This window comes from Chionomys nivalis, chromosome 9, assembly GCF_950005125.1.
Source record: "Chionomys nivalis chromosome 9, mChiNiv1.1, whole genome shotgun sequence".
Lineage (NCBI taxonomy): Eukaryota > Metazoa > Chordata > Mammalia > Rodentia > Cricetidae > Chionomys > Chionomys nivalis.
Window position 1 is genome coordinate 24,533,086 of NC_080094.1, and position 16,526 is coordinate 24,549,611.

The window sequence follows — 16,526 nt, forward strand, 5'->3', positions numbered from 1 at the left end:
CCCTTGGGCAGCTGGCAGGGAGGGCGCTTATTGTTCTATAAGAGGCCTGCAGGTGCTCCGGGTGGTGGGACCCAGGTGACACTGGGGCGTCCCTGTTGTACTTGAGAGCTGGTATTGTCGGCATCTCCGCAAGCCCCACTGCCCCAGCGAGAGAAGGGTGTTTTCATAAGCAGGGCCCCCGATTGACTGTGAGGTGGCCTCTTGTCTATTTGCACCTGTTTATGCTCATGGGTTTGTTGGATAAGGATTTTAGAATCGCCAGGATTCAAGCCTGGGAAGGTCAAGAATGTGTGTGTGTGATCTGGAGCTGTGTTCTTACGGCTTGAATAAGGCTGGCTTTGGGACAGGGCCACATGGTCAGTGGCCAGGCAGTTGGTAGCTGACCAGGATGGACTAGGCTACTATGTCTGGATTTTCTTGGGGTTGGAGAGTCAGGGTCAGAAGTCAGATGTTCACGCCATGATTCCATATAGAGTCCTGGAATGGGCTCCTGGGTTCTGCGTCACCTGGGCCTGACCAGATTGGAGATGTGGGATAACACCTGTAGTCAGAGGCCTCTGGTAGGCCTCAGAGAACTGGGGTATAAGGACTGGTAATTAGGAGAGGTCAAAGGTCAGAGCTTGGAATGTGGAAGGGAGGTTCAGGGTTGAAAAGGGGTGTAATGTTAACTCTGAAAAAAAAAAATGGGTGAGCCTTAAAGAGTAAATAAGGGGTAGGAGCCTTGCAGTTTGGGTCAAAGTTCATCTCCATGGCAGAACCCACACGTTGGTCTTCCCTCCCAGCCTGAGTCCGGCTTTGTCTGGGAGGAGTCTAGCATACAAGCAGCTGGAAGTATCTGGGCCTGGAGCTGGGGAGCCGGGGGTGGCTGTGTGAGGAGTGGGGTGCCAGGCTGCTGGAGAAGAAAAGGCTTTTTGTGCCTTGGTGCCTCGTGAGGTCAGCAAGACCCCCTCGTGCTGTGAGCCTCCAGACTACTATTGCCTTATGGCATTCCCACGGGGGTGGGGCCCAATGGGGGCTACCACATGGGGGTTCTGGGGCTGGGACAACCCAGCAGCTGACCTCCAACCTCATCTGACTGAGAGAGCCACACCCAGCAGCCTACTAAGAGCTGTGCTAACAATGCTTAGTAAGCACCCTTGTCGTACCTCCTCAAGAAAGATCTAGAACTTTTCCCCCACCCCAAGGTCCAGCTTAGTAAGGCTGTCTCAGTCCTCCAAAGGTCTGGTTGTGCTGCTCTTCCTCAGTGTACCTTTTGGAACCATGGTTACTGCCCGAGAACACTACCTTGGAGTCTCAGTGGACTGAGGTCCTCAGGATAGATAGCAAACTAACTGGGGGTTTCTGCTGGGGCTGTGATGTCCTTGGTATCCCTTGGTGGTGATGCAGTGCAGATGAAGAAACAGAGGTTCTGGGGTTAGCTGCCCTGCAGCCACCTGCAGGTTAGAGTCAGACATATCTCAGGCTCCTCCTGGCTCTAAGCACTGGACGAATCACAGGCAGGCTGGCCTGCTGGTAGGACTAGTGTTTATGCGGGCAAACAGCAGAGCTAGGAAAAGAGAGGATGGCGTTGATCGTGAGCCACCAATTTAATTATTGAATCAGAGGCTGATTCTGGAAGCTGCAGACTGATTTGTTAGCCAGAGACCAGCCTAGATCCAGGGCAGAGGGTATATATGCAATAAGAAAACCCAGACATCTGGTCCGGTCTCTGGTGCCTCTCGCGTCCCTGGGGCCTCCTGGTGACCAAGGTCCCAGGATTTCCCACAGGGTTTCAGTTGATCATGATCACAGCTTGAAGTCCTGGTCCAGTCTTCCAGCCGTGTCTCAGAATGCGTGGTCAGTGTAGATGCAAGCTGAAATCTGGCCCCCGTGAGTGAGCCTGTGTCTCTTATTGTTGCTGAAGAACTAAGGGGTGCGGACAAACTCAGCCATAACTCTGCTTGCCTGTCTATCCCCAAACTCCCCTATAACCACAGCTGGCTCTTAGTTCTCTGGAGTGCACTGGATGGAGAGGTCTCTGACTGTTCCTCCCCCTAGTTCTATAAGGTACCCTGTAGTCTGTGTTAATGCTGGCCTCTGCCCTGTGCTCCTCCAGCTGCATGCCTGGCCCATTACAGGGGCCTGCTGAATGTTTGTGGCCCAAATGAAAAGGCGAGCTGACATTTATAGAGACTGCCCTCGAGCATGACAGCCAGGGAAATAGAGGCCCCCCTCCTTGTTAGGGACAAGTTGGCTTCTTTGTTCCTGAGACGGCACCCCAGTATGCCAGGACTGCAGGGCTGTGGGCACATCACCCCTGTCTACCTGTAATACAAGCCAGAGTGATGGCAAGAAGCCAGGCAGTTTGTACAGGTTATACCTCTAGGGAATTTGCCCTTTAAATTATTTTTGTGTTTGATTTTGAGACAGGGTCTTGCTTTATGGCCCAGACTGGCCTCAAACTAGTTCCCTCAGCCCTGAGAGTTGGGGTCACAGACCTGGCTGGGCCACTACTTCCTCCTTCTCTCTTTAAATTGTAACAAAACTGGGCCTTGGTAGGGACAGTTGAACCCAGAGAGTGGAAAGCATGCTGGCTTTCACCACTGGACTTGTCCCCGAGCCTGCCCCTGGCCCAGTCCTATCCCCCAGCCCTTCCCCCCTCTGGTAGTTTCCCACCTCCTTTGCTGAGGTCCGTTTGTTGGGTGGTGGTAGCAAGCCTGGTTCCACAGTGCTCTCTCAGTTGGAACCATGTTTAAGGCCTGTTTGAGGATATCAGTCTTCTCCTATCTCACAGGGGAAGGCCCCAGGAGAGGTTCCCGCCTCTCTCCACTTTGACAGGCCTTTGTCAAAGTGCAAGAGTCCTCACACACTAAGAGAGGCACAGGCTTCCTCTTACCCATGCATAGCTCTTGGCTTTGAGCTCTCTCTCGGGTCTGTCAGGGCTCTGTGTGTTCTGAAAGCTTGGGAAAGCTTCTGGTCTAGGAGTTGCCAAAGACAGACAACCATTGAGACGTTTTGCAGAACCCTTAAGGTCTGGTATTGCCTTGGAGCTGAAAAACCCCATCATCCTATCATGACCCATCCGTATCTCCTCCCCATACTGTTAGCAAGCACCCCAGGGACCATAAGACAGGACCCAGCACAAGGCAGTGCTGGGGAAGCATCGGTGAGTGAATGAGTGGATGGAGATGTGTGTGCGCATTCCCAGGGGAGAAGCCAGCAGGTCTCCTGAAAGGCAGTCATGCGGGCCAGGGTCCTAACCCTGTCTGCCGCTCCTCCTATTCCCCTGCCGTGACTCTACTAGGCCCCTCACTGTGCCCCTTCCTGAATGGAAAACTTGAGGCCTGGCCTTCAGAAGGGATGCATGGGGGCAGGGAACGGACGTTACTCATCCCCACCTCCACCGGCAGACAGGAAACTCACGCCAGGGGACAGTGGAGGGTCCTGCTTCCGCCCTTCTGCAGCACAGGCTGGGGGTTGCCTGGCGGGAATTATGCAGAGCACCGGAGCCCTTCCCTTCCTAGACGAGGCCCTCCTGCAGCCTGTTCTTGGGGACCTGCTGGACATGGGTGCTTGCCTCCATTAGGTTGGGACTCCTACTTCCCGCAGGCCAGTGCCCAGCACTAAGCTGGGCAGAGTCTGAGAGGGGTTTTCAGTAGTCTGGTCAAGTGACTAACAAGGTCGTCAGCCCCTCCCAGGTCTCCACAGCCTTGGCTTTGGCAGGAGAGCACCAAGCACAGGGAAGTGGGGACCCTGCTGCGTTGTCACCTTCCTGAGAGCAGCAGCTATGACTATACAAATAGATCTTAGTGTTCCCCTCATTTCCCTAGCTTGTGCATTACAGAGAATTGGGGGTGGGAGCACAGGAAGAAAGAAAGAAATGCTGCCGGTATTGGGGGCCTTTCCTCAGGCTTCTCTCACCGCTTACCCTTCACTCTTCTTTGCTGGGAGGATCATACTGTGCTACGTTGCTACTTACATAATGGCTTTCCCTCTTTCCTGTCATTGGTTCTGCTGATGTAAAAATGGTCCAGTCTACCCTGTGAACCCAAGTCTACTGTGCCCCCGGCCCCAGCCAACCCTGTGTACTGAGTTCCTTTGGTTTCTGACGTGGAAATGGCTTGTCCAGACCTCAGGAAGCAACCAGCTAGAGTCATTTGTCCTAGGCTTTGTCCCAGCCCCTGGCTTGTATAGATAGATGCTCAATAACTATTGTGTGGCCATGGACTGATGGGAGCCAGGGAGGGGCTCCTAGAGGAGGCACCGGGCAGCAGCCTGTCAGAGGAAGCAGTTTGGGTTTGGAGTCCTGGGGCCCTAAATGCCCAGAAGCTTCCTGTGACCCCAAGCCACAGTCAAGAAAGGCAAGTCAGGGCAGCCACAGCCAGACTGCAGCTTAGGCAGCTATAGGGCCGCCTCTGTGGGCCTGAGGACTTTCCTGGACCTGGCTTCCTGCAGGCAGGTCCTGTCCTCTGCCATTGGTCTTTCTTCCCCACATTCTGTTGTTTTTGGTTTTTGAGACAGGGTTTCTCTGTAGCTTTGGAGCCTGTCCTGGAACTAGCTCTGTAGACCAGGCTAGCCTTGAACTCACAGAGATCTGCCTCCTTTTGCCTCCTGAGTACTGGGATTAAAGGCGTCCGCCACCAGCACCCGGCTCCCAGTATGTTCTAAGCTAGTTGCTTACCCTGTGCCAGGCTTAGCACCTGTCTAGTGTGATCGTCTGCTGTGACCACTGATCTCGGTGTGCCCTTAGAAGCTTTCAGAAGACCAAGGCTTCGGACCTTCCGGTTCCTGCTGCCTTGAGTAGGGCCTTCTGCCACCTAGAAATGCCAACTGGGCATTCGTGCTGCCCCTTGTGAGCAAGTGAGGTCTAGTGGCCCTGACTCAAACTTTATAGTGTCTCTGTCCCTCCTCTCCCAGCCAGACCCGTGTCTCAGGGTACTGCCCCTCCCAGGTCTCCAGGTCTCCTCACCCAACTTCTTCTTCTCCATGGGCTCTGAGAAGGTATGGGAAAAGACTCAGGCGCTAGCTCTCTCATTTGATACAGGTCCAGACCCTGCCTCAGCTCCTTCCTGCTTGTGTGATCATGAGCATTTCCCCTCTTTAGTGGCTGAATAATAATCCCACGCCTGGGCTGGAGAGATGGCTCATCTGTTAAGAGCACCGGCTGCTCTTCCAGAGGACCCGGGTTCAATTCGCAGTACTCACATGGCAGCTCCCAACTGTCTGTGACTCCAGTTCCTGGGTATCTGAAATCTTTACACCAAAGCACGCAAAAAGATGAATTATTTAAGGCGGGGCGGTGGTGGTGCACGCCTTTAATCCCAGCACTCAGGAGGCAGAGGCAGGCGGATCTCTGTGGTTTCCAGGCCAGCCTGGTCTACAAGAGCTAGTTCCAGAACATACACCAAAGATATACAAAGAAACCCTGTCTTGAAAAACAAACAAACAAAACAATAATAATCCTGTGCCCACCTTACTGGGCTGTTGAGGACTGGATGGTGTGTGGACATTGGGAAGGATCATAGGCCAGGCTGGAAGTGAGGTTCTTGGTCTGCTGACACCTTTAGGCCTAGAAAGTTGTGGGTAGGGGATGGGGGTCGGTGAGCAATAAAAGGCCCTCCACCTCTACCAGATTATCTGAGCTCTTCTCCAGACTCACTTGGCCCAGTCCTGCTTTCTTGGCCTCCTCAGGCCCCATGAGCCTCTGCCTACAGCCATCTTCTTGCATGGAGAGTGATATCCATAACCCTTAGAATCTTGGTACTTGAGAAGGCAAGCCAGAGCTGGTCATGGTGATGCACTCCTGTAACCCTAACACTGAAGCTGAGGCAGGAGGATGGATGGTGAAGTGGTGGTGAGGCTAGGCAACATAGCGGGTTTGAGGCCAACTTAAGCTTCATAGCAAAGAGCCTGTCTTAAAAGCCAGCTAAACAGCTGGACCAAGACCCTGATAGCCGCTGGGTCTGAGCTCTCACAGCTTCCCTTAGCATCCCAAGTTCCTGACCCATTCCCACCCACAGGTGTATGAAGACCCTGCCTGTTGATTGACAGCTGCTACATCTTTGGATGGCTCTAGGGACTTGGATGTGAGTGGGGGAAGCAAGGGGATGAAGAAAAGACAGATGGACAGCAGACAGCTGGAACTGGGTAGTCTGAGCTCTGAGATGGAGAAACAGCGGCACCCTGGAAGCACGACACGTCTATAATACATATGAGTTGAGCAGAGAGGCGGGGTTACTGCATACAGCTGAACATGGAGGCAGGGTTCGTGGTACTCAGCTTGATCAAGGAGGCAGGGCTAGCTAATTTTGGTAGGAGCAGTCTCTGTGGGGGAGGGGGCAGTCTTCAGGCTGTAAACATCGCGGGGTGGGGGGGAGCTGTGGTGGACATTTTCTGCACATACTGTCAACATTCACACTCAAACCTGGAGGAAGGTTTCCCCTTCCCTGAACCTAGCCTAGAGAAGGCTTTGCTGTTTTCTCATGGGTCTGAGACTTCGGAGTCCTTGACATGACTGCGCCCATGTCAACAGCACACATGCCCTCAGGATTTCACTCACTCAGGGCAGCCTCTTCCTACCACCCACTCCCAGGCTTGCAGGTGGCTGAGGGGAAGCAGCCAGGTGACGGCATGCCTCCCGTGTGCTCCACCCAGAGTGTTCCTAGCAAGTGAGAACTTAGGTGAGTGGTTTTACGACTAGTAGAGAAAGGGGTGAATGAGTGTTAGGGCCAGGCCTGTGCCACCTCTGGTCTTCCCTCTGCCATGGCTACCCTTCCGTAAGCCCACTACTCACACAAAACAGCGCTTAGCACAGGTTTGGAGCTCCTGACCCCTACAGCTGAGTCACTGTGGATTCAGTCCTCATGGCTGGATACTGCCCCATGGAGGAAGGAGTGGTACCTATTACAGCCTCCTGGGATGGCCTTAAAGGGCCTTTGTTTGATATAGGGGTCTCATTATGCAGTTCAGGCAGGCCTTGAACCCTGAGTCCTTCTCCGGACTTCCTGAGCGCTGGGATTATAGGCCAGCTCCATCACGCCCAACTCCTCACTGGGCTCTTACCTTTGCATTTTCTCTTTTAAATTATTTTTATTATTTTATGTGTATGGGTATTTTGCCTGTGTGTGTGTGTGTGTGTGTGTGTGTGTGTGTGTGTGTGTGTATACCACTTGTGAGCCTGGTGCCCATGGAATTCAGAAGAAGGTGTCGGATCCCCTGGAACCAGAGGGACAGATGGTCATGAGCCACTATGTGGGTGCTGGGAATTGAACCCAGGTCCTCTGAAGAGCAACCAGAGCTCTCTGAAACATCTCTCCAGCCCTGTCTTTACTTTAAAAAATTCAGCAATATTGGAGATTGCACCTAGGACCTTGTACTTGGTAGACACCATTTACACCCAGTCTATAGCCCGGCTACCGACGGTGGACTTTTAAATGGAGCTTCTCTTCCCCACACTTGTGGGTCTTCGTCCTGTTTATCACTCAGACCCTGTTTGTCTCAGGTCGTATCTTATGAGACTGGAAGCCAGGCCTGGGCCCTCTTCTCGCCCTGTAAAGCAAGAGCTGTTTGTTTTGATTCAAGGCACCAAACATCTGACCACAGTCCCCTTTAGACTCTCTTACCCTACTCTAGGATTTCAGCTCTTCTGGGGATTGGTCCTGGGACATGTGGTAATCCTGGTCACAGAAAGTGTCCCTCAAGCTGCTCTGTAGACAGTGCAGTAGTGCTAGGCTGGGCTAGACCTGGCCTGCAAAGACAAGAGGAGCTAGGAGACAGCTCCAAGGGGTTCCTTTACCAGAGGATCAGGCAGGGCTTCATGGTGCCCTGACCTTGTCTAGGTTACTGGGGCCCCAGGATTCCTGGTAAGGACAGTAAGGCAGGACAAGTTTTGGGACACAACAGGATGAAGGTTACCTGCTAAACAAAGGGGAGGGAGATACTGCCCCCTCTCTTCCTCCCTGACCTGGAAGATTAGCCCTGGCCTTGGGACCATCTGGCAGATGCTAGCCCTGCTATCAGCAGCCTTGCCTTATCCAGCAGTACTCAGAGCCCTTCCTCTGCTAGGGTGGCCCTGCTGTGCCATACATACAGGGGCAGGTAAGACCATACTGGCAGGTACCACCCTGGCCTGAGTTGTCTGGGGGTGGCATTCCCAGGAACCAGGAAGCTGGGCCACATTGTCATCATCACCCTGACCTAAGGACTGGGATGCACCAGCCCTAGACCAGCTTCCGGGAGGACAGGAAGGGTTACTAGGGGCCTGCCAACTCCACATACAAGCTCCCAGGCAGGGCCCTGCCCCATGAATCACTCACACATGGTAGCCTGAAGTGGCGCTGCTTACTCTTAGAACACATGATTTGTGGGGGTTGGTGGTAGCAGGCAGTGGAGAGTCTAGCTTAGAGCTTTGCACTTGGAATTGGTATTTATTTCTCATTGTTTGTGCTTGGCCTGCAGCAAGCTGAGCAAGTGGAGGGCCCGGGAGGACAAGCCAAGGGTTCCACACTGGGAGCATATCCTCTGGGAGTCATTTACCAGTGTGTGTTGGGGGAATCCAGGGTGGGGGTGGGCTGAGGCATTCTTTGTGAAGCCATCTGGGCGTTGCTGCTCACCCTGGGAGCCTCTGAGCCTTCACTGAGCTGTCCAGTAAAGGGGCATTTGTACACAGAGAGCCTGACACTCAGATCTGGTGTCCATTCTCACAACAAATGTGGTTTCGGTGCTTCGGTTCCCTGCTCTCTAATACCTCATCCGCAGCTTGGAACTTCTCCAGGGGCCTGGATCCTGGGGCCCCACAGACCTGCGCCGTGTGAGACTTCCTTCACTAGTAGTTGCTGAACATTCAGAAAGGGTTGGTGCAGAGGTGTGTGGCACTCAGGAAAACACACTTGGCTTGGTGGTCTTAGCATGAAAACAGAAATGTGTTACCGATTACCTATTGAGATATGTTGGCTATATTAGGGAAAAGAAACTCAGATTCCCCTTTTGGAAACAGGGTCCGGTTCTGTAATCCTGGTTAGACTTGAACTTCCTATGTGTAGTAAAAGCTGATTCTCTTGCCTCAGCCTCATATAATAGTGGGATTACAGGATTGTATCATTGCAATTGACTTTACAATACATTGTTAAAATTAATGTATTTGGCTAGCATACATGAGGCCCTGGTTTCCATTCCTAGCCTTGTACAAAAAGCTACCACCAAACCCCAAACAGACCATGGCTTCAGTTTCAACTCTGTCTCACATTTTAAAAATATGATGGTGAGCCTCGGTGTTGGTGCCTGAGGAACGAGCCAGAGATGTAAGAATGTCAGTGCACTGTGGAGGCAGATGCTAGGAAACCTGAGTGGGTCAGTGATGTAGCTCAGCTGGGAAGTGCTTGCTTGGCATTCCTAAAGCCCTGGGTTCCTTCTCCAGCGCTGCAGCAGCTGGGCCTGGTGGCGCACATCTATAATCACTTGGGAGGTAGAGGCAAGAGGATGGAAAATTCAAGGTCATCCTCAGCTGTAGAGCTACTAAAGGGCAGTTTGGGATTTGTGAGAGCCTGTCCTAAAAAGGAGAAAGAGTGGAGCCCATGAGGGGTGGGCATGGTATTCTGACCCCTAAGCCTCGACTTATCAGACTGCTTAACCACAGGGAGAGAGCCAGGGAGCCCAAGAGAGAAGCTGGGTGGCGGCAGAGCCTGAAAACCAAGTGGAGAATATGGGCCTCATGTGGCTGGTCACATGCCCAGTGTGGCTTATCACCTAGGACAGTTGGATCCCTTGGCCCCCATTTGACCCCAGTCCCTCTGCCTGCCTTCAGAGAGCACAGATGGGCGCCAGGAGCTTGATGCTCCTTGGAACTATGCATTATGTAAACACTACCCAGGCCACTGGCCTTTGTCAAAGCAGGCGGGAGTGAGGGATGAGGTGGAGAGCTAGCTAGGTGTATGCCCCTAATTCAGAGGAGTCAGCGTGCCAGCCTGCAGCCCAGAGCTTCCTTCCAGACATTCAGTGACTCCTGCTTGGCATCTACAGCTGGGGGTGGGGGCAGCTGCTAACTGTAGCACTTCATCTTCCCCCATCCTTCCTGGTTCCCAGCTTTTGTATGTGAATTATTGATGCCCCTCCTTGCCCCTGCCTGGCTGCAGCTTTGACCAGAGCCTCACCAAGAGACCCATGCTGCCTTCAGCCCTGCACCTCTGCTAAAGCAGGCAGCTTGCCTGTGTGCCCAACTTACAGGTTCTTGTGGCCTTGCCACCTCTCTAGCCTGGCCTGGGGGTTGGTGTGGGTTGCCCACTGGGGAAGGGTACCGCTGGCTGTGGCCCCAGAGCCCAGAGTGGTGATTGGCGGCTTGCACAGAGCTGGGCCTGTGCAGGCTGCAGGGCGCTGGCGCCCACATAAGGGCATTGTTTGCTGAGGTAAAAGGAGTTTTTGTCTCCTTCTGGAGCCAGGACAGAAGGAGGAACAATTTCCCCCATTCATCAGTGATCTCCCATTTGAATAGCAGCACATCACCCCGTTACAGTAGACGGGCATGGGAGGCCTTCCCTGCCCTAGGGCTCTCCAGGCACAGGTGGTGGGCTCTGGGTCCTCCCAGCCTAGGGAGTCACCCTTTACCATTTTTGTGGAAATGGACAGAAGGGATACATTCCTGCTGCTCCCAGGGTACCTCTCTAGTCTGTTCACGCAGTCACAGGTTGGGCAGCTGTTCCCTGCCAGAGTTGTTCTGGATTCAGGTAGGTGCATGTCCTAGAGGGGACTCTTGGCACAACTGCAAGATGAGGACCAGGTAGGGACGAGAGGGTCACCTGAACCCCTTGTGTTTCTATTTCCAGCTTCAGGTCTGAGTAGGTCCCAGAAGAGGACACAGCCTCAAAAGGGCCAGGGCACTAGGGCCTTCAGTGCTGTGGGGCCAGCTGGTTATTTCATGGAGTCATAAAACACTGGAGCCCAAGAGGGCGTCAGCGGCAACTCCCTGAATTGCAGATAAGAAGAGCCCAGGAGGTGGTTGTGCCCAAGGTCAGGCTGAAGTGAGGCCAGCCGACAGCACTGGCCCAACCCACCATATGCCATCCAGGCATGGGGTTGGGTGCCTCTTGGAGAGTGAGGAGGAATTTGCCATGGGCCAGATCCCAGCTGCTGGGTCTCTACCCCCTGCCCCTAAACCCTATGGGTTAGGAGGTGAGGCTGTGGCATCCCTGGGTCAGTATTAGCAGCGTTAGGATAAGTGGGAAGCAGAAAGTCCAGCCCCCAGGCCTGGCCCCTGCCTACCCTCCCTAGTTACTCAGGCAAAGTGGCCTCCAGCTAGTCTTGACAATAAGGAAGTTGTTACTCTCAACTAGTCTAGGGTTGCCTTTGGCTTAAGGCATGGGCGGATTTTGGAAAGGTTGTGTCAGCCTATCTCTGAACTTCCCCAGGCTGTGCACTGCCTAACAGGTAGAAAAAACTCAGCTCTGACTTTGGTGGGTCCAACTTGGTCATATGACTTTTACCAGTGGCTGTGATGGGTCGTGTTGACTGGTCCATGCTTACCCTGAGGAACCCTAGCCGACCTAGCCTTTCCTGTCAAAAGAAGGGGTGTGGCTTACAGGGAAGCAGAAGTGATCCAGGCCTAGCACTAGGATTCTGCCAAGGCCCAGGGGCAACCTCTCTACAGGCTACAGACACAATAAATGAATAGTATGGCAAGGAGGCGGCTGAGTGTGGTGAAAAATAGGTAAAGAGGTTAGCGTGTCAGTGTGGGGCTGGGGAGGGGAGGGCTTCCTGACACAGAAACCTTTAAGCAAAGCCCTGCAAACAAAGGAACAGGAAGTGAAGGACAAGCTCTGGAGAGCCAGGGACAGTGTAGCAAGCAGCAGAGGGTATAAGCCACAGTTGGGTGGCAGGTTGAACTGCAGGTGGAAGGCATGGCAGGAGGCCCTGTGGCTCAATAGGGAAAAGGGGCTGCGGCCACAATGGTGGGGCTGATGGACAGTGTATGTAGGGCCGCCTTCCTTGGGATGAATTCTGCAGAAGTCAGAGCTTGTGCCAGGATGAGATGGGATAGGCAGACTCAGAGGCTCCCCGTGGAGGTGATGCTTAAGGGAGCTCTGAAGGAAGGGCAGTGTAGGGTGTGGGCCATGAGACACTCTCCTGGCTCTTGGTTCCCAGTGTCCTAGGCAGGAGGACTCCTCCCAGGCCTTTACCCTCCCTTTCTCCTTGTGCCCACCTCTGATACTATACTATTGGGCCCCCTGTTGCCGTCTGGGGACACGGATGCAGGAAGCAGAGAATGACATAAGGTTTGGGGTGAAATAAGTTTTTGAGTCCCTGCTTCATGTCAGGGAGAGTTGATAACGACATAAATTCTGTTTTACTGGTGCAAAAGCTGTTTGAAAGAGAAATTGAGGTACAAAGAGAGGTGGCCTCTTTAAGGTCATATAGGGGACATCCACCCTGTCCTTAGCTCCTTTGTATTATGCTAACACTCGCCAGCCAGTTGGAAAACATGCGCCTCCTGTTAGGTGGCGCTGGAGCAGGCTGTGTAAAAAAAGCTAGCCCACCAGGTGGGACCCATATGCTGTGGGATTGTAGAATGTGGGCGTTTGTAATTGTTTCCCCCCTCAGATTGATAGCTTCTCCAAGGTGCAGCATGGGCAAGGGCCCATTGGCTTGCTCAAAAGCTTGTATGTTTTTTTTTTTTGTCTGGAGGGTTTTGGTGGTGGCGGTGGCGGTGGTGGCGGCGGCAGCGGCGGCAGCGTGTGTGTGTTAAACTAAATATAAGGTCTCTGGGCTGTATACTTCAATATTTCAGAATACTATCAGCACTCTTATTTCCCAAACTTTTCATCATGCCAGACAGACGCTGTGAGTTCACTAAGCATTAGCCCGTTTCCTTTGCAGTTAAGTGGACTCACTCACTGTTTACCCTCCCACGTCTGTCTGTCTTCACTTAGCATGATGTCCTTGTGGGTCCTCCATGTTTCAGCATGTATCTACATCTGTCTTCATTTTAAGGCTGAGTCTTCTATTTTATGGCTAGGTCACACTTTGTCTATTCACTTCTAGTGGCTTTTCAAGGTGCTAATGGTCACTCTGGGTATTTACGTAATAGTATGAGTTTCCAGTCCATGGCCACAGCAGTTTGCAGGCTCTGGTGTCTTGTGGGCCACATCTATCCAACCACTTTCCTTGCCAGATGGGGATGGCCTCTGGAAATGGAAAGATGGGAGCTAGTGCCTGTTTTTTTTCTAGCAAGTCAGGCAGCATGAGTCTGGGCCTTAGCCAGGTAACAGTGTTGGTAGCTTCTCATCACAGCTGATTCTGACCCTAGGCTGAAGCCCTAGGATTGCCCTGTGTGTCCTGGGCAGCTCCAGAACCACATACATGGTTGCTTGCTCTAAGCAGGCAGACAAGGGAGTCTACCTCTGTGCCCATGCAGCAGTCCTTAAGTCTGGTGCCTGTGGAGAATGCAGTGACTGTTGGCATGGTACCTGACTGAGCAGCAGCTCATCCCTCCAGAGCAAGTGGCCTGAGGTAGGGTAGACAAAGACTAGACAAAGGCGCCAGGGTAGGTATTCAGCTTTGTTCCCCAGATCTCAGCTACTTGAGCCTCTCCGGTGCCAGGTTCTACCATGGTTGTATGGGTGGCACCTAGGACTGGTGAGTACCTCCATCCAAGGTACCCTGAGGCAGGAGAGCAGAGTCAGGACATGAAAGTCCACTGAAAAGGGCCCAGCTGAACGGACCAGGACACACAAAGCCCTAACCCAGGCCTGGAGACCCAGGAGTTAGGGTGGGGGCTGGCAGGGCAGTCTGCAAGGTCACGAGGTTGGAGCATGGACAGTGACAAAGGGAAGGCCTGAGCTCTGAAAGGGCACTGAGGACAGCAGACAGCGGTGCAGAGGTGGGGCTTGACAGTTGCTGAGTGGGTGACACCCACCAGTTACCGGTAAACTTCCTTAAGATGTAGCTGGTCCTCAGGCATGCCAAGCACCTGGCAGTGGTCATCACTGCTCCTACATTTGGGGTGGGGCCAGTCCACAGTAGATTCTCAGGTAATCTGTTTTTCAGTGCATCCTTCTAGACTAGTTGCTAGAGATACTGTCAGAGAAAAACCCAGCCCATTTACGAAGGCAGAGGACTTAGGCAGTGAGGTCTCAGAGATAGGTTCAGGGGCTTGGGATCAAGCTCACAGGATAAAGGGAGGATGCGGCAGTGTAGCCTGGCCCAGATGACCCGCAGCAGCTGAGGGGGTGCCACTGCACCACACTTTCCCCATCCCCCTCTACTCAGGGCCCTGACTGCTTGATGGGCAGACCGGCCCCGCCCTCGGGCAGCTGAGAGGCTGCTGATTGGCTGCTGCACTAGAGCCTCTCAGTCGCCATGGGGACGCTCAGGCGGCACTCATGCCCAGTGCTCAACACTAGGGACTAAATCTTCATAATCTGCTAGCAGTGGGGGTGGGGTCCAGTGCGACCCTGGCCTAGGGAAAAGGGTCCTGGGATATGATCAGGGCTCCCTTTGCCACTCCACCCATCCCCTTGCTGGGTTTAGCTGCAGAGCCTCCAGGGTACCTAAGCACCATTGGCATCCACATGAGTGCTCAGCTGACAGTGACCCCAGGAGGTCTAGAGTAGCTGCTGTGGTCCCAACTAGTGAAGCAGGAGGTTGGGGCCTGTGGGAAGAGAAACCTGGAATTTATCTAAAAATGGCTGTCCTTGGAGCATCCTCTGGGTCCTGCAATGCTGCACTCTCCACAGCAGGGGGCTCCCACCTCAAGAAAGCAGGAAGACCCCCTAGAAACAGGAGGTGCAGCCCCACAGACTGCCAGTTGGCATTGTGCTGTCTGAGGACACTTGGCCAGGCACAGAGGGTAGAGGCAGGGTGGTGTTCTGTGCATAGGCTGCAAATCTGGCTAGACTCTGTACAGAAAGACAACCGTAAATAGGGAGCTGGGCATTAGAGCCGTCTCTCCTTCCTTGGGTAGAGGAAGGAGAAATTCAAGGGCCCCTGTGTAGAGGGACATGAAGGTGGGAGAGGAGGCAGTTCTGAGCAGCCAGAAAAGCCAGTCCTGCAACCCTGGAAGTGTCTAAGGACCTGTGGTGAGCTGCTTGAAGTGGAGCCTCCCTTGAGCTTGTCTCTGGCATCTGTAGGTTTGGAGGTGAAGAGAAACCTCTGTGCTCTGCACATGCTGGTCGTGGCCACTTAGCTCCTAGTGGTCCCACTTCCTGACCGTGCCTCAGCTCAGGTGGGAAGCCTGAGGCTCAGTGCAGATGGCGGAGGTTCTGGCTAACAGCACAGGTACTCTGAGGCCACCACATCCAGCGGGGCCTCTGGAGACGGTGGATGCAGGGACAAGGGCCTCATGGCCAGGGCTCTCATTCCAGACGACTCCTCCTCTGAGAGCGGCAGCGGCAATGGCTCTTCTACCCTGAACCCATCCACTTCGAGCAGCACACAGGGTGACCCTGCCTTCCCTGAGATGAATGGCAACGGTACTGCAGCCCCCATGGACTTCACTGCCACTGCTGAGGATCAGCCCATCAACTTGTGTGATAAGCTCCCACCAGGCACAGCGCTGGGCACACCGTCCTACCCCTCAGATGGCTGCGGCACTGACGGGCTGCGGAGCCGTGTCAAGTATGGGGTAAAGAGCACTCCTGAGGTGGGTGGGGCTGCAGACTGTGCGCCTCTGGGTTGTTGGGAGGCTGGAGTGAGGCATACATATAGTGCAGCGGGAACTGAGCCAGCCCATGTGTGACATCAACGCAGGGTAGTAGCTGTGGCCATTTTGCCATGGTTTCCTTGAGACACACTAGAATGGCAGATGTGTCCCATATAGGTTTCACTTCTCTGAGAAGTGATGGCTCCTGCCTTGGTGAAGAGATGGCAGGCGATGTTTGTCCCTGTTGTCCCAGAGGCTTACTCCCTTCCTGGGACAGTCTGCTGTAAAGAATAGCAGCAAGTGGTATATGTGGCACAGAAGTACAAGACATTGCTGAGCATAGTAGTCATGCCTGTAATGCTAGCACTCAGAATTGCTTAAAGTGGGGGTTGGGGGGGGCTGCAGTCTGAAGCAAACCTAGGCTCTACATAGTGAGTTCCAGGACAGTCTGAGCTACACAGTGACACCTCCAAGGTTCAGTTGTTAAGGTGACCCGAGTTTGATCCTCTGAGCCTGCATAAAGATGGGGGGAGAGAACCCCTCTCCAGTTGTCCTTTGACTTGCACACGCATCATGGTTGTGTGTTCCTCCCCACTGCGCGTGTGCACTCACACACAGACACACACACACCTTTTGAAAAGGCAGCACAGACCCCATTCCTGGATCTTCAGTCTGCTGTTCCCTACTTTTCAGATGATGCAGAAAAGGGGCAAGCTGTCAGAATGAGGGCTGCAGAACTCCTCCCTTGACCAGACTGATGTGGGCATAGAGGTGGGCAGAGTGGGTCCCCAACCATGGCCCATAATTCCACACATTGTTCTGTGTCATTAAGGTTTCCTGACAGCAGGTGCCAGCTTTCCTGGAGCACCTCTTCAAATCTGCCTCCCTGAACACCTGCCTACTCCCAACAAACTCTTCT

At 53.5% G+C, this 16,526-nt stretch overlaps 1 protein-coding gene across 3 annotated transcripts in view; it reads left to right on the forward strand.

Moving 5' to 3' along the window:
- Positions 1–16,526, forward strand: part of Nol4l (nucleolar protein 4 like) — a 120,201-nt gene that overhangs the window by 92,690 nt on the left and 10,985 nt on the right. For 2 of the 3 annotated variants that reach the window (XM_057780824.1, XM_057780826.1), the window contains one exon: positions 15,330–15,607. In XM_057780824.1, the coding sequence (XP_057636807.1) occupies positions 15,330–15,607 (278 nt within the window). The remainder of the gene's footprint in view (positions 1–15,329; positions 15,608–16,526) is intronic. The other variant, XM_057780825.1, reaches the window with a different exon arrangement.